This window comes from Harmonia axyridis, chromosome 4 (assembly GCF_914767665.1).
Source record: "Harmonia axyridis chromosome 4, icHarAxyr1.1, whole genome shotgun sequence".
NCBI classification, from domain to species: domain Eukaryota; kingdom Metazoa; phylum Arthropoda; class Insecta; order Coleoptera; family Coccinellidae; genus Harmonia; species Harmonia axyridis.
Window position 1 is genome coordinate 48,118,077 of NC_059504.1, and position 25,473 is coordinate 48,143,549.

The 25,473-nt window shown below is 37.4% G+C and overlaps 1 protein-coding gene across 1 annotated transcript in view; it reads right to left on the bottom strand.

Moving 5' to 3' along the window:
- Positions 1-25,473, bottom strand: part of LOC123678731 (neuroligin-4, X-linked) — a 145,357-nt gene that overhangs the window by 53,787 nt on the left and 66,097 nt on the right. Inside the window, exons 4-6 of the mRNA XM_045615888.1 lie at positions 19,434-19,694; positions 8,504-8,624; positions 8,066-8,417 (exon numbers count right to left, since the gene is read on the bottom strand). Coding sequence (XP_045471844.1) covers positions 8,066-8,417; positions 8,504-8,624; positions 19,434-19,694 — 734 coding nt within the window. The remainder of the gene's footprint in view (positions 1-8,065; positions 8,418-8,503; positions 8,625-19,433; positions 19,695-25,473) is intronic.

The following is a 25,473-nucleotide window of genomic DNA, read 5'->3' on the forward strand; positions in this document are numbered from 1 at the left end:
ATTTTCCTTACCCCGGACCTTGAAAAATTGTGAAAAATTAAAAGATCTTTCTTGGTGATAAAATACCTCTTTTTCTATTGATCTCTTCACGTAGATCACGAAAGTTTTTATTTGAGGGGTCTGCGACGAATAGTTTAGGAGATATAACGATTTTTGTAGAGAGATTGAATTTTCTCGAATTTTCCTTACCCCGGACCTTAAAAAATTGTAAAAAATTAAAAGTTCCTTCTTGGTGATAATATACCTCTTTTTCTATTGATCTGTTCACGTAGATCACGAAAGTTTTTATATGAGGGGTCTGCGACGAATAGTTTAGGAGATATAACGATTTTTATAGAGAGATTGAATTTTTACGGTTTTTTCCAAAAGTTTCGACTTCAAATTTCTCCTAAACTATGGGGACTACGGAAAATCGGTAAGCAGAGTTGGTATTGGCAGTTCATGATTATTCGAATTCCACTCACGAATGACAATATTTGAGTCGAAGAATTTTCTCGAATTTTCCTTACCCCGGACCTTAAAAAATTGTAAAAAATTAAAAGTTCCTTCTTGGTAATAATATACCGCTTTTTCTATTGATCTGGTCACGTAGATCACGAAAGTTTTTATTTGAGGGGTTTGCGACGAATAGTTTAGGAGATATAACGATTTTTGTAGAGAGATTGAATTTTTACGGTTTTTTCCAAAAATTTCGAATTCAAATTTCTCCTGAACTATGGGGACTACGGAAAGTCGGTAAGCAGAGTTGGTATTGGCAGTTCATGGTTATTCGAATCCCACTCTCGCCTGACAATATTTGAGTCGAAAAATTTTCTCGAATTTTCCTTACCCCGGACCTTAAAAAATTGTAAAAAATTGAAAGTTCCTTCTTGGTAATAATATACCTCTTTTTCTATTGATCTGGTCATGTAGATCACGAAAGTTTTTATTTGAGGAGTCTGCGACGAATAGTTTAGGAGATATAACGATTTTTATAGAGAGATTGAATTTTCTCGAATTTTCCTTACCCCGGACCTTGAAAAATTGTAAAAAATTAAAAGTTCCTTCTTGGTAATAATATACTTCTTTTTCTATTGATCTGGTCATGTAGATCACGAAAGTTTTTATTTGAGGAGTCTGCGACGAATAGTTTAGGTGATATAACGATTTTTATAGAGAGATTGAATTTTCTCGAATTTTCCTTACCCCGGACCTTAAAAAATTGTAAAAAATTAAAAGTTCCTTCTTGGTAATAATATACTTCTTTTTCTATTGATCTGGTCATGTAGATCACGAAAGTTTTTATTTGAGGAGTTGCGACGAATAGTTTAGGAGATATTACGATTTTTGTAGAGAGATTGAATTTTCTCGAATTTTCCTTACCCCGGACCTTCAAAAATTGTAAAAAATTAAAAGTTCCTTCTTGGTGATAATATACCTCTTTTTCTATTGATCTGTTCACGTAGATCACGAAAGTTTTTATATGAGGGGTCTGCGACGAATAGTTTAGGAGATATAATGATTTTTATAGAGAGATTGAATTTTTACGGTTTTTTCTAAAAGTTTCGACTTCAAATTTCTCCTAAACTATGGGGACTACAGAAAATCGGTAAGCAGAGTTGGTATTGGCAGTTCATGATTATTTGAATTCCACTCACGAATGACAATATTTGAGTCGAAGAATTTTCTCGAATTTTACTTACCCCGGACCTTAAAAAATTGTAAAAAATTAAAAGTTCCTTCTTGGTAATAATATACCTCTTTTTCTATTGATCTGGTCACGTAGATCACGAAAGTTTTTATTTGAGGGGTCTGCGACGAATAGTTTAGGAGATATAACGATTTTTATAGAGAGATTGAATTTTCTCGAATTTTCCTTACCCCGGACCTTAAAAAATTGTAAAGAATTAAAAGTTCCTTCTTGGTGACAATATACCTCTTTTTCTATTGATCTGTTCACGTAGATCACGAAAGTTTTTATATGAGGGGTCTGCGACGAATAGTTTAGGAGATATAACGATTTTTATAGAGAGATTGAATTTTTATGGTTTTTTCCAAAAATTTCGACTTCAAATTTCTCCTAAACTATGGGGACTACGGAAAATCGGTAAGCAGAGTTGGTATTGGCAGTTCATGATTATTCGAATTCCACTCACGAATGACAATATTTGAGTCGAAGAATTTTCTCGAATTTTTTTTACCCCGGACCTTAAAAAATTATTCCCTCTATATTGCCAAATTCATTTAACATTCTTCAGTCATAAAAAAAAAACTAGAGCTCATTTTACAGTGTATAGAATATATTGCAAAAAACCGAATGATTCCTTGTGATAACCAGATAATTATCGAGAAACTAAAGAGTTACCATTTTATAATAGGCCATTTTTTTATTGGAAAATCTTGTGTTTTTCATTTATATGGGTTGGAATAGTCTAAAAATTGACATTGAAAATAAAATCTATTGATTATCGAAAAATTTTTTATTTCTTTTAAGGTACTTTACATCGGAAATATCAATGTGGCAACATCGCCGCCACCGGCTGTCACGGAACTTCTTTCCGTGCCGATGGGCCGTTCCGAAATATTGAAAACGCCGAGACCTTATTTTCCACCGTCTGCTCTTCCCTTCTTCTTCTTCTTCTTCTTGCGCGGCGCGCTAGTGTATCCGACGAGACGGAAGGCTCCCGGAAAAACTATTATTCGTTTCCGAACTTCGCTAATTCGTTCGGTTGGCTGGAAGAAGCGGCGGCGTGGAGATTAATCGAATTTGTGGCTTTATGCGGATGGGAAGATGCGCCGCTGGATGATGCTGCGTGTTTGCAGACGATACCCTTCTTGCCGATAAATATTGAAACGGGGTGACCGGAAATACGTTCGAAACTCGAGGGAGAGCTGCTTTCAGAACATAAACTATCGTTTATAATAAAACATTAAAACATCTTTACTTTATTAGATTAAGTAACTTTTGTACTACATAGGCGTACAAAGGACCCCGCACGTTTAGTAGGGAAAAGGGCTTTCCGTGAATTTGGCTGAATTTTTGATATGTTGTAGTTCTTGATGAACTAATCAGAAAAGTCCTTAGCCACAAAGCTCAAAAATAGACAGTTTTCGAGAGATGGAGCTTTGAAAATGGATTTTTTGCAATTTTCGTGGTTTTTGCTCATCAATCGGGGATCTCTCATTTCTGGTTTTGATGGAATTTGGATGTTCGGCGGCCAGAATCCGACTGAGAAATGATCTTCTTTGGTTATATCAGGCACCGCCATCGATAATTTTTTATACACTGCTCCACATTGGCTATGAAATGAGATACAAAATACAACATCTTCCATACATCTTTTCATGCCATAAGATGACGCCAGAATAATTCACATGACCAAGAAACGACATATTGTGAGATTTTTTTAAGAGAAACCATAATAACTGAATCCTCATATATCTGATGTCCAATAATATCAAATATGTCAGCCGAAATGTTCATAACCAGGCATCGCGAGCTGTAATGGGGGAAAATGGGAAAATCATAATCATATATCCTCAGGGATAACAATTGTGATCACTATTGATGTCATTTACATATGATATGTGATTTGTTTCTCACAAATCTCGATAATCTGACAATGGGGTGCCAAGACATTTTCCTCAGAATGTCTCGAAATTGATGATAGCTTTATCGTAAAAAACTGATTATACATTTATGATTCAAAGTGTTTTCCATCGCTGGCCACTACTTTCCCCCATCTTTCGGGCAGCGTACGAATACCGCGTTGAAAAAACTAGTAGTCTTTTGAAGTGATCCACGAATCGATCCCTTTTTATTACTTCTTCATAAGGCTGGAAGTGCTGGTTAGACAGGCCGTGTGCCATTGATCGTAACAAGTGATAGCCCGAGGAGGCAACGTCTTGAGAATACGACGGGAGGGGTAGAACTTTCCATTCAAACGTTTCCAAGTATGTCTTGACCACTTTCGCAATATGGGGTCGAGCATTGTCATGCTGTAAAATCACTTTATCATGTCCCTCGTTGTATTGCGGACGTTTGTCTTTCAATGATCAGCTCAATGATGATGATCGTCTGTGATTGTTTCAGTCGGTTTTGACAACTCGTAATACACCACTCTGAGCTGGTCCCACCAAATACTGAGCATGACCTTAGAACCGTGAATATTCGGTTTTTCCGTCGACGTGGAAACATGGCTGGAATACCCTCATGACTTTATGCGCTTGGGATTATAGTAATGAACCCATTTTTCGTCTCCAGTCACAATGCGATGCAGAAATCTAAAATAATTTATCATTCTTAGGTATTTGTCTACTATAAAGCTACTAGCGGGTCGATCAACTGAATAATATATCTTCTCTTGATTCGACTTGAATTTTTCTCAGTACTAATGAGCACTAATTTTGATAAAGAATTTCTTAACATTGTGAAATATGTATTTTTCGAATAGCAGAACCTATTGAACACAAATGATATGAGAAATTTCAAAAATAATATAGAGTATTGCTTTAACAATTTTTCTTAACAATTTAACATTATATACTTCCTACTGGAAAATACTATATGTGGTATGATGTAGGTACTCTTTGAGTGTTCAGCAAGAGGTAAAGTGTTTATGTTTCAAGATTAGTGAGTTGTTGTCAGTCAATAGGGTTTGTACCTTTAGATGAAATAAGTTGTAAATAATTTGCCTTTTCATATTCAAGAATAATTACACTACTGCATTGAATATTCAATATCAAATTTCTGTTCTTGGTGTCTCCTTCCAAAATGAGAAAGTATCGGTTCCCCTCAAACCGAAATTTATCGGTTGTCAAATCGATTCCTCTCGGTTCCATTCGAACCAATTAAAAATTCGTTTAACTTGGTGAACAAACGACGAAACGAATTTTATTTGTTTTCCACTTTCCCAATGGGAAGTTAATATAAGTTTCCCGTCCGGTAAGTAGCTTTGATTTACACTGGGAGTTTCTTTTTAATTTTCGAGATCTCGGTTATTAAACTTTTTCGCTTCGCGGCATTAAAAGATCCTTCTGGAGGCGTCGATTTCTCATTAAACCAGGAAACTGTTGTTGAATCAGAATTTTCTGGCCGTTGCTCCGGTTTGTGTTTCCGAGATCTTTGGCAACTTCTTTAGAGACCGGTCGACGTCGAAAATAGATATTGAATAGCTTTTCTCGAAATTAATCTGTAGGGACTATTTTCTTCAGGAGAATTATCACAAAAATGCTAACTATCGGTTAAAATTTCTCATGAAATATATACTAACTGACAAAGAAACTGCGACAGCCAGAAGGAGCTGTTTCAATTTTATTTTTTTTTTGGTAAAACCTTTATATATGGTATAGCAAGGAGTATATGATGATGAAATTTGGAGAAAAAAACGAAGGATTTACAATTTTTTTAAATAAATTTGTTAATGATATGTTTGTTCACCGCCATTATCTGTACACTCCCCAACACGTTTTGGCATTGATGCAATAAGGTGGTCTATTTCTTCTTGAGGGATACTATCCCAAGCTACCTGTACTTCATCTCTCAGAGCCGTCAATGTCCATGGGGGCTGGGGTAAATTTCCAAACCTTCTACCCATGATGTCCCAAACATGCTCTATGGGCGAAAGATCGGGGGATCTGGGCAGCCATGGCAAAAGATTCACATGGGTCGCTTAGAAAAGTTTTAACTAACTCTGGCAACATGAGGTTGGGCTGAAATATTGGAATCTCGAGCCGATTAAGGTAAGGGAGAACATTTGGCTCCACTATTTTTTGAAGGTAACGCAGCGCTGTCATGTTACCTCGAATAAAGATCAAATTTGAAATATAAGTTCGTTAGGTTTCTTATTTTTAGTTGATCCAATTGTATTGGATAATTGAAACCATAATTTGTTGCCTATATTTCAAATTGGATCTTAATATCTCAAAAACTGAAAGTGCTATGAAGAAAAAACTCAAACATTTATTACATTTCAACTCTTTGTAGTTTGGGGACAAAAAAGTCACAATTTGACCTGAAAAATACTCCCATGAAATCTTGATACTGAATTTTATGTTAGGTGATGTCTTAATAAAGTTTCATCAGAAAAGGAGCTTGGGAAATTTTCCCGAAAAAAAAGAGATTCATTCATTTTCCGAACCATTAAAATTGGTAAATGGAAAATATTTTCGTGAACAGAAGAATTTCGAGACGTGTAATTTATTGTAACTGAAGCTTCCCGCTCTGGCTGACTGTATTACAAGAAAAAGAAAATTATCTTTCGCACCGAAAGAATTATTACTCGACGAAGAAATTCTTTGTATAGTTTAGCATCACAACACCAGCGAAATTATATGGACGAATGAAAACGCCGAGAAAATTACTTATTAAACCGGCGGCCAAGTCTTGCATATTCATGATATGACTCCGGCAAATTGAGAACTTCCCGGGGGACGCGGAGACTGACTCCTGCAAAAAAGAACGATTGACATAATGCATCTCCCTGGACGGGCATGAAAACAGGGGATTTTCATCAAGTTTAATAATTAGCCCCGTTGGAAAAAAGCTAGATTAACACGTTGTCGCTTGATTTACCGGGACTCCGAGAGAAAAAATGGGACGTGAGTCTATTAAAGGACGGGAAGAGACCCATTCTCTAGGTGGCGCTGGAATCGATTGCCCTTTTTTCCGTTCTGGATCGCATCCAACTTCTTTATACGGTGCGAAGAGAGGACTTCTTCGAGCTGCCTCGCAAATTTGCCTCTAATATTTATTTTGTTTTCGATCGTACGCTCCCTGCAGGGTAGAGGGGATGCTTACACATACATTCGGTTGTAAGTGTATGACATTATGGGATTCACCCGGATATGAGGGAGTCTAGTCGGGATTCTCTTTATATCCGCTGTTTATTTATCGCTCGATTTCTCATAGGGAAGGATACGTTCGCCCACGCAACAGCAGTTTCACGAATTCCGTTTTAGGGGTGTTGAATTTTTGATATATTCATTTCCTGAACTGTTTAAAAACAGAGATGTATCAAAACACTTGAATCGCCTGAACGTACAGCAATTTAATTAGTGTTTCAGTATTTTGAATATGAGCTATACAATATGAGGAATATAAATTATTTGACAGTTTTGTAGGTTGAATTATTACAAAGCCACATCACAAAAATTTTGCGATATTATTCATAATTCAAAACTCTTTCGACCATTTTTTTTTATTATGAAGAAATTTCGTTCATCCTATGAAAAAATGGACCTTTTTATAATTATAACACATAAACATTCTTGACATTCTGTAAATTGTTTAGTAAGTACATTCAAAGTTTGGTTTATGGTACGGCTTGGTGTTAACACAAAAATACATTTTCCGATATTCTGGCTCTTTTTGTATCTTCAAGAAAGAGTTTCAGAAGAAAGAAAAACCAAAAGAGAAAACCTGGCGGAACCTTTCTGGGTTGGATCATTCCAGAAGTTCCTTTGAAACTTTGGTACTGCGAGATCTAAAAAATATCTGGATCTTAGTAAGAGTATAAGCCACCTCCTCATTGGATTCTTTATAGGGCATTGCTGCTTAAGGATGCACCTCATAAAAATGGGTCTAGCAAAAAACGGCGAGTGCAGATTCTGCTGGGAGGAGGAAGAAACTCTGGAATGCTTCGCCATGGCTAGCCAACGCAGAAAATGCTTCGAACAAAAGAATTGTAGAAGCGAGGAGGTAACCTCCTTGAAGTAATCTTAGATAGGTACTTGAGTTCATCAGAACTCTAGAACTGGAGGGCGAACTGTAGACTATAACGACTGATGGCAAAATCAACTCTGATGGGGACACAGTAGTCCCCTTAAATCTAAATCTAATCTAAATTCTAGTGGCTTAATAAAGAATGATTCAGTTGATGAAGGTTGATTCAACTCAGGAAGATTGTGGTTTATATGGCTTGATTAAGCAAAATTTTAGCGTATATTGGAACATTTTGATTTGTATGCCTTTTTATGATTCTCTCAATTTGAGAAACTCATTTCTTACACTTCGAAATAACATAATCTTCAACACATCTTCTTCAGAGTAAAAAGTAGCAATATAATAGTTGGAGGTTAAACTTACCTGAGGATAATCCCCATACTTTGTCTGATAATCGAAGACATAGAGATAGGAATTTCTGTGTTCTGCAGAATGTAAATCGGCAGTGTGAACCACTGGAGCCACGTATTGAGCATCGGATAGAGCCTCTAGCGTTTCGTCTCGGATATTGATAGGGTGTTGCACAGGTCTTTCCCAGTCAGTGTACTCGTTGACGATAGTTGCTAAGATTTCCGACAAATGGTAGCTGTAGGTGTTTCTCACGAAATTCCTGAGGATCTTTGATCGCCTGTCTGCCTCGATGCCATATTGGACATCTTCTCCGTTGAAGGCAAAGTAAGCTTCTGCTTTAACTACTCCCAGCAGAAGATCATACCTGCATGATTGGTTTTTGGTAAAATAAAAATTTACCATAAGAAAAAGAAAAGAATAAAATACTATATGATAAAAGAACAAATTTACCTGGACAGCTTAGAGACCACTGTTTTTCGTAGGAGAACACTGTTCAAAATATTGATGGCATTCTGTGGTTCAACTCTCTCTGGTTTACTCATGTCGAATTCTGAATGATGGGAGGATTCACCTGCAAAAATTGAATGATACTCAGTGGAAATTTTCAACTTGAATAACTTGATGGGCTATAAGTTCATATAATAATAGTAAAACCAAGAGCTGGTGCACACTAAAAACCGAACTATCGTATGGTAGTTTGGTTGAAGTGGACCAATTATCGGCAGACTGAAGAGTTTGAAAGGAATCGTAATGTAAATTGGTTCTATGAAACTCACTTTTAGGTTTTTATGTTGATTGATGTAGGTTCCATTTTTTGAAGGATTGTTTCCTGAACAGATCGCTGTATGTATAATATCGTCACAATGTCTGTAATTTTCGAAGTTTGAGCCGATAATGGCCTTGAACGATAAGATTTGACGCACTGATGACGAATTTGTGATATATTTTAAAAATGTCTGTACGGAAGTGAATACTCTACTATAAACTTAGAAATATGAAATTTTCAAGGTAGATTCGGATTTCGTATAGTTCGGTTAGGTTCGTTGATGAAAAAAATCTGACAAGGAGTTCCAACTTCAATCTTCGGGCATAACTTCGTGATGATAGCACTGCTAAAACCACAGAATATCCAAAAAAACATTAGGAAAGCACTGACGTGAAGTCAAGAGCTTTTGAGTACCTATTGGACCCTCGGATACACCTGTAAACAGTTCTGTGGTCTCCAAGTGCGAAATGTTCGCGTGAATGAACGAGTATTCAAAAATTATGATTTCACGTCAGGATTTTTTTACTCATTATTTCCTTTCAGTTTATATTTTATTCCGAGTTTATAATAAATTGAGATGAACGGACTACTATTGTTTGAAGCATTGAATATCTATTGGGCTCTCTTGTAACTTATACATATTAGGTCCCAATTCCCAAAACTACTATGTATTGGTTCAGTAGATATTATCTCCTTATGGAAACTCTGAGTTTATAAACAAAGTTAAGGCACGTTATATACAGGTTTGGAAAATTCACTCGGAACCATGGGATTTCTTGAATGTATCGTCCTATCTCCAAAGGCAACAATGAATGAATTCATTGTCTCTAATTTTTATTTTCATTTGTACGCTAAATCCCATGGTTCCGAGTGAATTTTCCAAACCTGTATAATAATCCGATTATGCAGTGCTGGCAAGTCAATATCTCGGGATTTAATATCTATGTGTTAAACAGAAATGCATAAAGAATGCCTCAAGTCAATCGGAGAGCGATACCTTTTTTCTCTCTTCGCTTCCACAAACAGCGAAAGACTAAGGCCCAGTTTCACCAAATGCTTTAATCTTGACTTGGCTCTTAAGTGAGGCCTTAGATCACGATTAATGTAATGTAGCGTTTCACCACATTCCAAAGCGCCATTTAATCGACCAATCGCGATTTAGCACTAATCGGCCATTTTTGGAGGATCACAACCTTTCAAGTTGAGATTAATAATTATTTATCAGTATGGAACTCTTGTCTATGTAATTATTTTTCCGGAAATTTATAATTTTTGGGTCAATTTTATCAAAATATGACTATATGTATAGGCTCAATATTTCCCATTTAAAATACACGTAAACTTTGTTTTTGTGTTTTATGAAATTTATTGCAAAGAATAATTTATTGATATGTTTGATTGAAATATCATTTGAGAAGCAGTTAAACTTGTTAATAAAAATAAATAAGTTAGTAAAATTACTTATATAGTTTTTTTTCCAGAATATGTGGTTTTGTGAAATGGGATAATTTCTTTTTAACTTCTGCAAGTTTCCGACATTTCGAAGCACATCACTCGACATTTTCGGCAAAAATTAACTTTGTTTTTTGTTTACAAGATGACAAATGTTTTGAAATGTTATGAGTTATGAATGAATGACACCTGACACCTAGCGCCAATGGTGGTCATCACTGCTAATACGATACAGAACACTATATAACTTTTTGTTCACAACGTTGCCAAATGGTTTGACGCGATTTGGTTAATCGCGATCATCTTCGGACGGGTTGATGCATGGTGAAACAGAAAACACTGTTAAGCCTGCTTTAGTAACAAGCGGAGTTTAATCAATCAGGGATCAAGTGCTGTTTGGTGAAACTGGGCCTAATTAAAATGAAGAGGGAAGTACATTTCTCTATCTGCAAATCATAATTTAGATAAACTCGACCAAATCATTTCGAACACGCCTACGTGTAACTCCTTCCCTCAAAGCGATGTTGAAAAAGAATTCTTCAAATGAGCAACATAATATCTTTATTTAACAAATAGGATTTTATATCTGTCCCTTCCATAAGACTTTGCCAATACTGTATGCAAAAGATCGTTTCCAACGATACGACTCGAAATCTCAACCATAAATATCAAAACAGCTATAGCTACAATCGTCATAATGATAGAACACACCCGTTTCCTCATTATGCCGTTCTAGCGTTTCTTCGTCTTCAAACTCGAAAATTTCTCCGGTTGTTAATTGGAAAGTTCCTTATACCTGTTCTATAATTAAATAATCCTTTGTGCTCGCAGAGCTTCAATGTGACTGCACACCCCCAATTAGACCTGGCTAGGAGGATACACGCCCGACGATAAGAATACGTTCGGAGATTGCTTTAATTACTATTGAAACTGCCATCCGTGGCGTCCCTTCCTTCTGACACAGTGACGGATTAAGACAACTGGGGGCCCGAGAAGCAAAGCATCTTTGCAGAGGGACAGATCCAGTCACAAACAAAGCAAAATCCGAAAAACATTTTTTGAGAGATAATACTTGGACAAATTCACCAACGATAGGATATTGAGAAGAAGAAAGTTAGATATAAGTGGAATAGTTACTTTCAGAAACTCTACTTCGAAGAAAACATTCCCGATGATACTATGGAAGATCTTTACCCTATCGAAAAAGCCATAGAGTATGACAACCCTGCATTAATTCTTCGATATCATCAATGCTTTCGAAAGAGTAAAACTGAAAGATGTTGCCAATTAGGAACGAGAAAACTATTATGGATATTATAAAACAACCAGATCTCTACAAGAACACACATCAACATCGGGAATTAGACCAGGAAACTCTCTAAGACCTCAAGATCACATCCCATGCAGTTGACGCAATGGGAGGGATGACCTGCAGAAACTATTGCACGCGTTCAAAAGGCTGCAGAATAAAACATGCAAATATATACAACGAGAACTCAATAAGTCACCTTCGATAAAAAACCCATATGATTCAAACTTGCAGTTGAAGACAATCCTGTAGAACAAGTAATGAAGGCTCAATACCTAGGAGTGCAACTTATTCACAGTTAGCACAGGACCAACGGAGCAAGAGACCTAGCAAATAAAGTCAACAGAAGAGCCGATGCCTGAAGGGAATGATATGGAATAGTAAGTAGGTAGATGACTACCCGAGATAAAACCAAGATTTATAAGACACATATAAGACCTGCTCCAACATACTCCTGGTCTTGCTGAAGCAGAAGAATTTGTGGTGCTTTCACAGATCTATATCAGGAAGCCCTTGAAGCTGTCACGAGTGGAGCTTCGGGTTATAGTGGGATTGCTGACAGACCACTGTCGGTGCCAATATCTTTTGCAACGCATGGGAAAGTCAGCTGAAGAGGTTTGAAGGCTCTGTGGAAAGGAGATAGAAACAGCCGAACATATGGTGTGCAAATGTCCAGGGTTGGCTGGTCTAGGAACCACTCATATGGGAAAGTCAGTTCTGGATACTCAACAGGTAAGATCTAGCAACCAAGGCCTCCTTAGGCTTTTAAGAACAAAATATGCCTACGGTCAGAGTTCCCAGTAGGTTAACCTAGCCACAACGACCCCAATTCATATAATAATGATACACAATTTTTAACTCGAGCAGACCACCAAAGAAGAAAAAACATCTTGCGAACAGAAGAAATGAAAACCTTCAGTGGAAACCAAGTATAGCAGGCTACATTCTGAGAGATATACATTTGTATAAGAAAGGAAAGTGAGTTCAAGGACGTTCTTATATGAGGATGTGAGCTACGACGAGAATGGAATGGCCACGTAAACAGAATAGATTCAGGGTAGCTAGAATTGTACGAAATAAATGACCACAGACTCGACGACCTCCAGGCAGACCTCCAAACGATGGAAGGATGCTTGGACATCAATCTCACAAGAGAGTTGAATTGGAACTCACAGGTCTACGATCTATTATTATTATTTGAACTGGGGTCGTTTTGGTTCGGTAAGCCTTCCGGGAACTGCGATCATGCAGTTCTCTACCCTACTCATTCATAGAAACCCAGGGAGGTCGTCAATGACGTTAATAAAACTGACAACCTCCTTAGGGGCCTTGGCCGTTACCTCTCTGGTATCCAGGACCGGCTTACCCATGTGAATGGTTCTTATGCCAGCCAGCGCCGGACACTTGAATATTAAGTGTTCGGTTGTTTCGGCTTTCGAACCACAGAGCCTGCAAATCTCGTCTGCTGACTTTCCCATACGGTACAAATGATGTTTGTACCGACAGTGCCCCGTCAGCAGTCCCACCATTTCCGAAGCTCAGCTCGCGACTGCTTCAGGAGCCTCTTGGCGTAAGTAGGTGAAATCTTCACGAATTTCTTTGCCTGAACAAGTCTAGGAATGTAAGTCCAGTGGATTGTCCTGCTGTTCAACTCTCATAGCTGGACCGCAGCTTTATATTGGTCTTTTCCTGTCCCACAGAAAGGCTCAGGTTCAGCGGGTGTTAACCTTGATGCACTTTTTGCAAGTTCATCAGCTCTTTCATTTCCTTTAACCCCAAAATGCCCTGGTACCCATAGTAGAGTCACCTTATTTCCTCTGGCCAGTTGCTTTATGGTGTTACGGCACTCCCAAGTCTACGACCTAAATCAATATGTAGAAGTAGAAGAGCTCTTGTATCTTTTCCATTATCAGCGCAATCAAACTCATAGTTTTTCGTTCTACACATTTTTCCAGGCTTCAGTGAACCACATAGATATTTGGGGCCCTCTGTTCTTCGGGATGATCCGCCACTGTTCCGAGGGTTCGGCGTTTCTGAGGAAGGGACACGTTCGTAAAAACGATGGGATTAGAGATCAAAGGATAGGACGAAAGGAACGGAACGAGTTATGCATGTTATTATTCCGATTGAGGGGATCGTTTGGTAGGTACACTCCCTTTGAATCCGACGCGAGTGTTCGGCTATATTATTACGTTTTGGCTCCTTTTGATTATTTTCCCTTTTTTTTTGTAAGGGAGTTCTACGGTTCTGCGGATTCCATTATCGCGGCTAAGGGTTCCGCGAGTCGCTGGGTCGAGTGCGCCCCGGTTATTATGTCGTTGCTTGTTACTGATTTGCGCTGCGTTCTGTGTATTCGATTCCAATTATTTCGCGGTAACTGAGAGTGACTCCGGTTTCCGAATTGGTTTTGTCATTTGGGGTTTTTCTTCGTTGATCTGGAGTGTACACAATAGCGTACATATGCTGTTACAAACCAATTTCGATATCCAATAATTGTGGCGTCCCACAAGGTTCACACTTGGGTCTCGTTAAAATTATTCATATCAATAATATGGCGATTTGCGTCCATTTTTTTTTATGATTCAATGTAGGAAAAATATCAGTATTTTTTGATGTTTCACAATTCAAATCGAATGAAGCTTTCTTTTCCTTGAATTAATGATCAATTGAGCTGTTTGATATATTTTATTCAATTTTCTGATTTCTATAGCAATATGGATAACATCAACTCAGTGTCTTATTTATTTATTTTAGATAATATCAAAGAGACTAGTAGGTACACATGCGACAAGAATGAACTGTATCGTTATTTTTCTGAAAATCATTTTGTATTTATAAAAAAAAAGTTCTATAGCCTGATGACATTGAAGCACTTGGTTGACTTCACGTCTTTCTAAGATATCTTTTAGATTTAGTAAAAGGCAACAAACCAGCGGGAAGTGGGTGGAATTATAAGGCATATACTTTGATATGAAAAAAGTGGAAACACCTTGTTGATGTGACTGGAAACCTATAGCCTTGTAAGATAGAGTACAGAAGGATAAATCAGAAAAAAAAGACTGCTGATGCATATATTCTGGTTTGGTGGAATTTTTTATAACGATATAACATTCGTGTGGCTTATGAATTATCATTGACGTAACGTTTGATTTTGGTCGTTAATGCTTCAGTTTGTTATCGAAAACCTATGACCTCAAATAACCCACCGCCAAAAGAACAAAATATTGCAGGACTGCCAATTTTTGTCACCAAACCAACAGATGACAGAACCAGGAAAGATTTAATGCAAGGCTGACAATTATTAGAGAATTATAACAAGTAGAGCCCTTCGCTGGAACCACTTGACGTCTAGTAAAATATCTTCTAGCTGTGGTTCAAAAAACTGGTTTGTCATTTATTCTGCTCATTCACTGTAACACTTGGCTAGCCTTTGAAGAAAAACGGCTATGATTCCTTCAAAAAAGAAAATGAAATGAATATTCGAAATGCATTGGCTTTACTTGATTCATTCGTGGATTTTTTGAGTTCCAAATTCAGTAATCTGCCAAAGTATATCTAAATAATCTTTGTCAGTTAGAATAAATTTTTCACGAAATTGACTTGATCTCATTGTTGGAGGATTCAATTGTGGATGCTGTAAAAATCGGAGTGAACCTATGAGTCAGCCATTAAGCTTTCATAACTACAAAACTCAACTGTCTGTAGTTTATATGTAGTTCAAATGAATATTCAACAGATTACCGAGCACAAACAGGGTCGTTGAGACCAAGAAGACTTCCTTTGTATAACCCTCACACCAGTAGAACCAAAAGTGTCAAGTCTTCCTGAAAACTTCAAAAAAAAAATTCATCAGAGCATTATATTGGTCAAACATTGTTATGAAATTTCATCATTGTTTTCAGATGAATGCAAATCTCTTTATTCTCAATACGTTTTGATGCAAGTCAATTCTATATTAACATCTGACTATTCCTTATTTCTCCTTCTTTATCTGTCTCTGTTTCCATTAACTATTTACAATGAAGCTTCCACTGAATCCTCACATGATGTGTCTTGTCTGTTGAAATTTGCTAGATTTATCATTTTTATCAGACATTGTGATCCTTCCTAACTCTTCGCAATATTTATTCTATGTATTGGAAGATATAGTACAAGAAGCACTGGAAAATCAAAAAACAACGGGAGTGAAAGTTAATGGGAAGGTTATGGACAACATCAGATACGCGGATGACACTGTACTAATAGCAGAAACCCTGGAAGAACTACAAAGGCTAATAGATCTAGTAGTACAGATCAGTGAAGAAAGGGGGCTCACACCAAGAAGACTAAATTCATGACGATCGCAAAACACCAACAACAGCGAGAAACATCAAAGGGGATCAAAGGGGAGCCAGTGGAAAAAGTCTGCAAATACAAGTACTTGGGAACAATTGTAAATAACAATAATGATTATTCACAGGAAATAAGATCAAGGATCGGAATGGCTAAAACGGTGTTTAATAAAATGAGGAATGCATTAACCAGAACAGATCTTAGTCTACATCTTGAAATCAGAATGCTTAAATGCTACGTATTTCCAGTACTACTATATGGAATGTAAGCCTGGATGCTTAAGAAATGCGACACTGACAAGCTGGAAGCATTCGAGATGTGGACATATCGAAGAATCCTTAGAATAAGCTGGGTGAGCAGAAAAACGAACAAGGAGGTATTGAGAAGAATGGGAAAGGAGAAGGAAATAGTCGACACAGTCAAAATCAGAAAACTGCAGTATCTGGGCCACGTGATGAGAGGGGAGAGGTATACGCTGTTGCAAACTATTATACAAGGAAAAATACAGGGTAAAAGCAGTATAGGAAGAAGACGCATCTCCTGGTTGAACAACCTAAGGCAGTGGTACAACAGTAGCTCTGTTGAGTTGTTCAGATCCGCAACTTCAAAGATAAAAATCGCCATGATGATAGCCAACCTTCTTAAAGGAGACGGCACATAAAGAAGAAGAAGATTGGTCTTTTCTAAGTCTACCATAATAAGGCACAAATTCATCAATGGGATTTGGCCAATAGAATAATCCTCTGGAGTAACACTCCTAGTCTTGGTTATGTACATGAATTGTTGTACTTTTACCAAGCTATACCAGGAAGCTCTTGTAGTTCTCTGGAGCTGAGCTTCGGGTAATGGTGGGACTGCGGACAAGACAATATCAGTGTGAATATCTTTTGTACCACTTTGAGAAGTCAGCATGAGAGATTTGCAGGCTCTTGGAACAGAGGTACAAACAGCAGGTGTACAAAACTCCGAGGTTGGCTGGCTTAAGAACCACTCATATGGGATAAGTCAGTCAGGAGCTAAGGCTCCTAGTGATTTTGTAGGTTTTATCAACAATATCGGAGCTCTTCTTAGGTTTGTATGAATGGATAGGGTTAAGAACAAATGATCCATTTGGTTACAGTTTCTAAAAGCTAGCTCAGAAAGCTTGGAGTTGAAAAGCAATCTTCAGTCTAGTACAGATAGAAATTTTTGTGGAATAATGTTTTATGTACCTGTCAACCCGGAGTACCTTCGTTATCAAAACCCCATCAGTCTCCTCCTCATCCCCTCGGCGAGCATTCCACGTCGCCGGGCTCTCTCAAGCCTCGATACTTTATTCGACATGAAATGAAATTGCCTGCTACGAAGGATGTCCTATTTACTCGATTTCCCGTCCTGCCCCGGAAAGCAATTAACAGAGTCGCCCCTGTCAGTCGCCAATTTACAGAGCAGAGAGGCACACTGCTGCAGAAAGGCGAAACTTGCCTGCGAATCAATACCGGGGTCCGGCATAATTGGACAGGGACGAAATGAAGTTTCAGAGTAATTTTCAGGTGGAGAGAACAGAGATCTTTATGGACTTATTTCCCGAGTTGATAGAGGTAATGATAACGTCATTTCGGGGCCAACTTCGAATGCCGGATCCGACCAGAAATTGGACGGAGAGCGTTCAATTCTTCCCTCCTAATTGATAAAGTTACGGATGTTCAACAGGATGACGTTACCTCATCGGCATAGCTGCTTGGAGATGAATCCACCTTTTCGCGGCGACGTCTATTAAATTAAGAGGGGAAGACCTTTTAGATCTAGTTTTGAGACGTTGAGTCAATGGTACCCTTTACGCTACAAGATCCAACTTGTTGTCAGAAATTTTTGAAACTCGGTTTATTTTGAGAACTGAGTTCCTATAATATTTGCAGATAAAAAATCATACCTCATACATAATCAGATGCCTTATCAATGTTGATTCAATTCATACATGGTTCAGTATAGCATATGTGTATTATAAATTTCACCAAGTATAGTTCTGGGTTTATACCCAGAATTTGCAACTACGGACTTTCTTTACGGGATGTAAGTATTGACCATAGAAATAAATGATGTTTATTTTCATTCACATAATTTTCTGCCAAATTAGCGTCCATATAATATAATATCCTTAATTATACATTGAAAAGTGACATATTTCAACATGCTCAATGAATTGGAGGTCTAACACCAACATTGTGTAGTACTCATTATTATCGCAAGAACAGAGTAATCAAACAAATATTTGTATATCCATTATTATACACTAATTGAAAAAATTTTACATAGGCGTACAACTTTGTTTCTGTCGTTTTTTTCCCGAAATTCGAGGTTTTATTGTAAAGAATTGGTTATAAATTCATGATTCAAAGTATTGTCCATCACTGACCACTACTTTCTCCCATCTTTCGGGCAGCGTACGAATCGATCTAATTTTTTACTTCTTCATAAGACCGAAAGTGCTGGTCAGCAAAGCCGTGTGTCATTGATCGAAACAAGTGATTGTCCGAGGGAGCAACGTCTGGATAATAAGGCGGGTGGGGTAGGACTTCACATTTCAACGTTTCCAAGTATGTCTTGACCACTTTCTCAATTTGGCGTCGAGCATTGTCATGCTGTAAAATAACTTTATCATGTCTCCTGTTGTATTGCGGCCTGTTGTCTTTCAATTTTCGGTTCAAACGCAATAATTGCGTTCGATAACGATCGCCTGTGATTGTTTCAGTCGGTTTTAAAAACTCATTAATACACTACGTAAAACATGTCCCACCAAATACTAAGCATGACCTTGGAACCGTGAATAGTCGGTTTGGCGGTTGTCGTGGAAGCAAGGTCGGAATATTCTCATGATTTTATGCGCTTGGGATTATCGTGATGAACCCATTTACCGTCTTCAGTCATAATGCCATGCAGAAATCCTTTCAGTCTTTGCCTTGCAAGCAGCTGTTCACAAGCAAACAAACGCCGTTCAATATCTCTCGGCTTCAACTCGTGCATCACCCAATTTCCTTGTTTCTGAAACATTCCCATGACTTTCAGGCGTTTTGAAATGGCTTGTTGCGTAACTCCCAATGATTCTGCCAATTCTTGTTGCGTTTGACACGAGTCTTGATCAAATAATGCTTTCAATTCTGCATCTTCGGAAACCTTCTCTTTTTCACTGCCATGCTGTTCTTCGACGTCAAAACCATCGTTCTTGAAGCGTTGAAACCAATCTCGGCATTTTCTTCCACTAGTAGAGGCCTCACCATAGGTATTTGAGAGCATTCGATGAGCTTTAGACGGGGATTTCTTCATATTACAGCAGAAAATTAAAACCTCTCGCACCTGTCGAAAATTTTGGCTAGCAAGCAGACACAAATCGACTAATATTTTAACAGAAACCAAAGCTTCTTGTATGACTTCTACGATCTATTTGTACTTACCGTTCAGCCATCTATTGCAAAACGGCGGAAGCAAAGTTGTACACCTATAATTATATTGAGAGCACAGAAAATAGTTGCAGTTAAACTCACCTGGTGGTTCTCCTGTATCTATTACGACTCCGTCCACACTTGGTCCAAAGGCGAAGGAGAATTCTGGTGCTGTTATGGGGGTGGAAAGAAGAGTTTCTAGGGGTTTCTCACGAAGGCACTTCAGTAAATTGGGGTGAGGCAGTTCTGGGGAACAGTTTGCATGGATTGCAACTTGTGCGGCATACCTGGAAGGTTCCTGGATGAGAGCCCAGGGAGAGAGAGCAGAACCTGACATGAGAATCGCTCGATGAAAAAGGACACCTGAAAAAAATTGCCACGTTATGAATTAGCATCTATCGGACATCACCAACGGGTTTTTCTTTCAATTAAAAAAAGGAGGAAAGCACTGAAGTGAAGTCTGGAACATTAGTTCATTTATGTACCAATTATACCGGGAGACTAAACAAGAGTATATAGGTATATAAAGGGTGTTATTTTTGGAGCTATAGAACTTTAAATTGCAATAAAACAACGATGGATTATTCGATTGACATGAATTTTATTTATCCGCAAGATAATCTTGGACAGCTCCTGGACATCATGGTTGTTCAATTCAGGAATGAAAAAGTCAGTAATCATGGCTCTATACCGATCACCATTTGAAGAAGTACGGACTAATGATTCCACCAGCCCATAAAGCGCACCAAACAGTCAGTTTTTCTGGATGTAACGGTGTTTCGACATACACTTGAGGATTAGCTTCACTCCAAATGCGGCAGTTTTGTTTGTTGACGTAGCCATTCAACCAGAAGTGCGCTCCATCGCTGAACAAAATAAAATGGACGTAGTGCGCGATACGTATTCCGTACAGAACCATTATTTTCGAAATAAAATTGCACTATTTGTAAGCGTTGTGCAGGCATGAGTCTATTCAAGATGAATTGCCAAACCAAACTGAGAACAAATTTTTTGACAGCTATTAAATCGGACGCCATCATGAACTGTAATGCAACTTAAAGTTATATAACTCGAAAAAAAACACCCGTTATATCTCTGGTATAACATAATAATACATTCAATACTTCAAAGGGTTGAATTCCAGTGGCTTAGCTGCCATATATTCTAAAATTCCCGACCTGGCTTTCGAAAGTTGGACATTAATAGGCGAACTCTCATCAACCCGAAGAGCAAAATATAATCTAGAAGCCTGACTAAAAGTCTTAAGCCTCATCAGGATAGTTTATATTATTCAGGAAATTTTAAGCGTTAAAACGCAGGTCTCAACAATTCCTCCAAACTTTGGACCATGTTTGTAGCCGGGCTATATACCGTAACGTGGTAAACTTCATGCTTAATCTTATTTACCCATTGGAATGCTGGTTGTGGAGGTTAACGAACGTGAATTCTCGCAGTTTGTTTGTTTGTGGGAAACTACTCTGCGTTATGGTATTCATTTCTCCAGAAATTTGTCATATAAGCGAGAAGTTGAGAAAATATGATGCTAGAGGTAGGTATGTATGAGCAGAAAATGCGGCTGCGAAGCAGCACATGTGAGTTATTTGACATAAACGGTTTTTCAATAAGAAGTTTCATATTGATATTAAGAAATAATTAATTTCAAAAGATATCATTGGATGTTTGTTTCATTGTGAAGAGGAAAGTTTGCTATTAACGATGTAAAAAGATAATACCCAAATGATTATCACAGCTACGGTTGCAGCACCATATCCTTCTCATGAAATTTTTCATGACCAATTCGCACATTTACAGCTGAATGTCCACGATAAATTCACGGATTCCATATTTGAGGTCTTGAATCGATTGTGAAGCATTGACTTCATCTTTATCTTTCAAGTGGTTCTAAAGAGAAAAGTCTGAAGATGTTGAATCATTCGTTGGCCAATTGTGATCACCTCTTCGAGGAATATCCTGCCCAGGAAACTTTTCTTGCAAAATTGCGATTGTTTTGTTACTTGTGTTGCGGGTAGCGCCATCTCGTTGAAAATAACGCTGCCCACATCAATATCTTCCTATTCCAGTCATCAAAAAAATTATTTATTATAGCTCGGTAACGCAATTCATACATCATAACAGTTGTATCAGACTCATTTTCGAATAAGTAAGGTTGAATCACACCACCAGACCAAAAACTGTACCAAACAGTCGCAAGTTGAGGGTACTTAGCCTTTTCAACAATCATTTTTGTATTTTCCTAGCCCCAATTTCGACAATTCTGCTTATTAATCACCAGAGATGATTCTTCGATTGAAATCAGAATCACTTTGCAAAGTTACTGGTTATTGACCGGCTCCAGTTCTTGTGGTAACTGAAATTTAAAAGCTGATGGGAAATCAGGCAGTGAGATGAGAATGAACCAAGACATGACGTATGTGACTATTATTTGAACTTCGGGACTGTATTAACGATAATCATTATTCATTAATTGTGAAAAAACAATTATTCAGGTTTAACTACCCAAATTCAATAGTCTTTCTGATTGATTCACTAATTCAATTTTTCGCATAGTTGAAATAGTTTGTCTACAAAATTTCACTTGACTCTGTTCTTCCTAATTTCACTCATATCAACGTCGAACAAAGCTGCATTCAGGTTCAGTGGAAAAGAATTCGAACAAAGAATTTTTTGCATTTTTCTCTGATTCTTTGTGATAATATTTAGTGACATTAGCTGTAATACTAGTTCTTATGATAATTTAGATTTCGTTTTTAGGCCTAAGGCTAATTAATATTCGAATGGTGGTCGAATCGCAAAACTAAAACATGAAAAATCATCATTCTTGTTTCCAAAATACTGACTTAGATCAGAATTCAGACGATCTAGACCGAATAACTTCTTACAAACCTACTTGTATCCCCTTCTCTGAAAGCTATGTTGGAAAGGGAATACGCATATTAGTGATGACGTCACACACTGCCATTTTAGTTCTCCTGTCAGTGTTCGGAATCCAAACAAACAAATTGTCATTCAAATTAGTACGTTGCCGCTGAAGAAATTGGCTTATTTCGATAAATAAGATTATTTAAGCAACAATTTTACTATTAATTAAGTTCAAACTTGAAGTTCAACTAATAAACACGGCTTTTTACAAAATCTGGGGAATGATACAGGATTGAAACTTACTGGTATTAACTCGTTCCTTCTGTCTATCAATTAATACTGAAATCGTTCCTCAAATACTCTTATTTATGAAAATAAGCCAATTCCTTCAACGATACCGTACTAATTTGAATGACAATTTATTTGTTTGGATTCCGAACACTGACAGGAGAACGAAAAATGGCGGTGTGTGACGTCATACTAATAGAGGGTATTGTTCAAACTGCATCATACTATTTTTATTTATCTAATGGGCTTATATTTCTATTCCTCGCATTAGATATCTACCATATCGAGACATCTCATTGCCATTAGTGTATATTCGAATAAGCAGAAATTTATATGGAACTATTGAGATATTAACCCGCAAAACCATACTCGATACAATCGTAAAAGGACGAGTAAAATTCGAAATATTTAGATCTTGGGCATTTTTTTCTGCGAGTGAGCAATGGGAACTGTTCATCCGAACATACGTCATCAATTTAAACGAAATAGGATGAGCAAAACGAGAGTTTCACATTTGCGCATGCTCAACGTGTACCCTTGATCCTGAAAAGATGAAATTCGTATGGGACAAAACACCGAATTCATTAATTTCCATTAATTAGGAATTGAAATTGCAGCAGTTGATGCCGTAACAATGGTGAGTGGACACATACGGACCAAAATAAAAAGCAAAGTTGTTCAGAATGAAATGCAATTTGCAAGAGGAAATTTTTTCTCCCGAAAACGATGACAAACCTTCCTAAACTTGGAAGTAAATTGGTCCATGAACTCTATAATGCCTTAGTGGAAATATTGAATCCCATCAACACCAATCTCCACTTCATATCCGCGATAACCGGAAGAAAACCAATTCGCCGAGACCGGAGGTGTGAAACGGCCATAACGCCTTGTAAACACGGACATAACCTCACATCCCAATCAGTTCAATTAGCCGAATTGGCCGTGATAGTGTCGGCTGACAATTCGAATTCTCGTTCCGTTACGACCTTTCCAGTGTCATAGACGACGAAATTAAAAACAATGGTATTTGCCGGCGCCATTTTTAATTTCTTGTGCAAACCCGAGTCCTCTATGGGCGCTAGGCGAGAGGAAGCATTATACCGGCAATTAGTATTCAGGGGAGGAGTCGGTTGTGTGCTCTGTAGGGAAATTCGACTGAAAAATGAAGTTTTCCTGCCTTCTCGAGAAGTAAGTGCGCCGTAACCTGCGAACGACATTCTTAAAACGGGATTATCAAGCAATGAAATATTTATGTGCAAGAAGTTTGAGCCATGGGCGTGCGAGGAGGTTTCACAAGCTCGAATTCTAACGAATTGCAATGGAGGAATGACTCAAGAGGAATGAGTTTTCTTTAGTCACAATGGTTATTCGTAGTAGTTAACTCCGAAACTCAGCCATTATTTTTTATTTCGTTTTGGAAGCGTCCAAAAAGAAAATTAGGAGAAAAACACTAACATGAAATCGCGATCTTTGGAGCGATAGTTAATTCATTTCATTTCATTTATTCAGATTATATCGAAATCAGATTTAAGGAGCGTTTCACTGTGCGCAACCTTATGGTCTATTGTGACCCATCAAAACGGTTCTCTAAAAAAAATGCCAAAAAAAAGATGTTTTCATGAAAATTTTAGTTGTAAAAATTTTTGAATGAAATTTTTCAAGTATTCAGATGTTTTATACATTACATTCGAAATGATATTCAAATGGTTTTTTCTACATTCATGCAAAAAGTCAAACTTTATTGAACTATATTTAGTGGAAAAAGAAGTTCTTTATTGCACTAGTGCAATAAAGTTTTTATTGCACTCATCTGTCATTCTACTTCAACGTGCTGTCACCAATTGTTCATTCACTTTCAACATTGAGGGTAAAAATAAAGTTTTAGTTAAATTATTCGTAACGTATTAGTTCCTGTTTTGATGCAAATCGATATTAATAATGAAGTATTCAAGTTGTGCTTTTCATTTTCCTACACCTAGTGCCGCACCTTAATAAATCTTTTTTGCTTTCTGCATGAACGTAGAGAAAATGTTGTATGCAACTCGTGCAAAAATTGTTTATTGCACTCGACGTGTTGTCCAACTCGGCCTTACGGCCTCGTCGGACAATTTCACGTCGAGTGCAATAAACATTCACTTTTTGCACTTGTTGCATAAATAACTATTAAATGCTGTAACTGTAAACTATCGATTGTAACAATGTTCCCGACTAGTGGGGAACAATAGGTGAAGATATCATCATAGAACTCTAGGTAATGGAACATCACCATATATCTTCTGAAAAATGGAACAGAACAGCCGATTTAGCAGTATCGGAAAAAATTACACATTGCGATAAAAAATGTGTTATTTTGTTATTTTGATTCGAATTTTCATAATTTTTTCAGCCTACTAGACGCTATTGTCAATGCAGATTTGAAACTAAATTTGTCCATTGGAAGAATTGACTAAAAAGGATCATACTGAACATGATGGAATTCTATTTAATATTTTGCCAGCAACGAAAATCTTGAAATAGTTCGCAAATTATGTCAAATCAAATTCATTGAACAAATCATTACAAAACGATGGGTAACAATTAATAGTCAATGAAAAGAGAAAATTGTGAAACCAATAGTGAAAAAACAAATTTAACAGATATGTATAAATTCAAATTAGAAATTTATTCTTCTATAGAAGGAAAATAAATTCGAGATTTTTCATGGAGTCATATCACCTGAATTTTATCTGTTATCAACACGAATTTCGCGATTCTCTTGTTTCAGAAGGAATTGATGGGGACACAGTAAAGGTGAAAATAATAAATGCGTGTCAGAAGCCATGTTTCTGGCTCTTCACTACGCTCATGGCTCCCCCGCTTTGTAAATATTTAACAGGGTGGCGTTTGTACATCGCGAGATCCCTTCGATGTTTGAGTTGAGATTCTCGAATATAATGAAGTGGAATGCGAAATAAAAGAGGAATATATGTATACA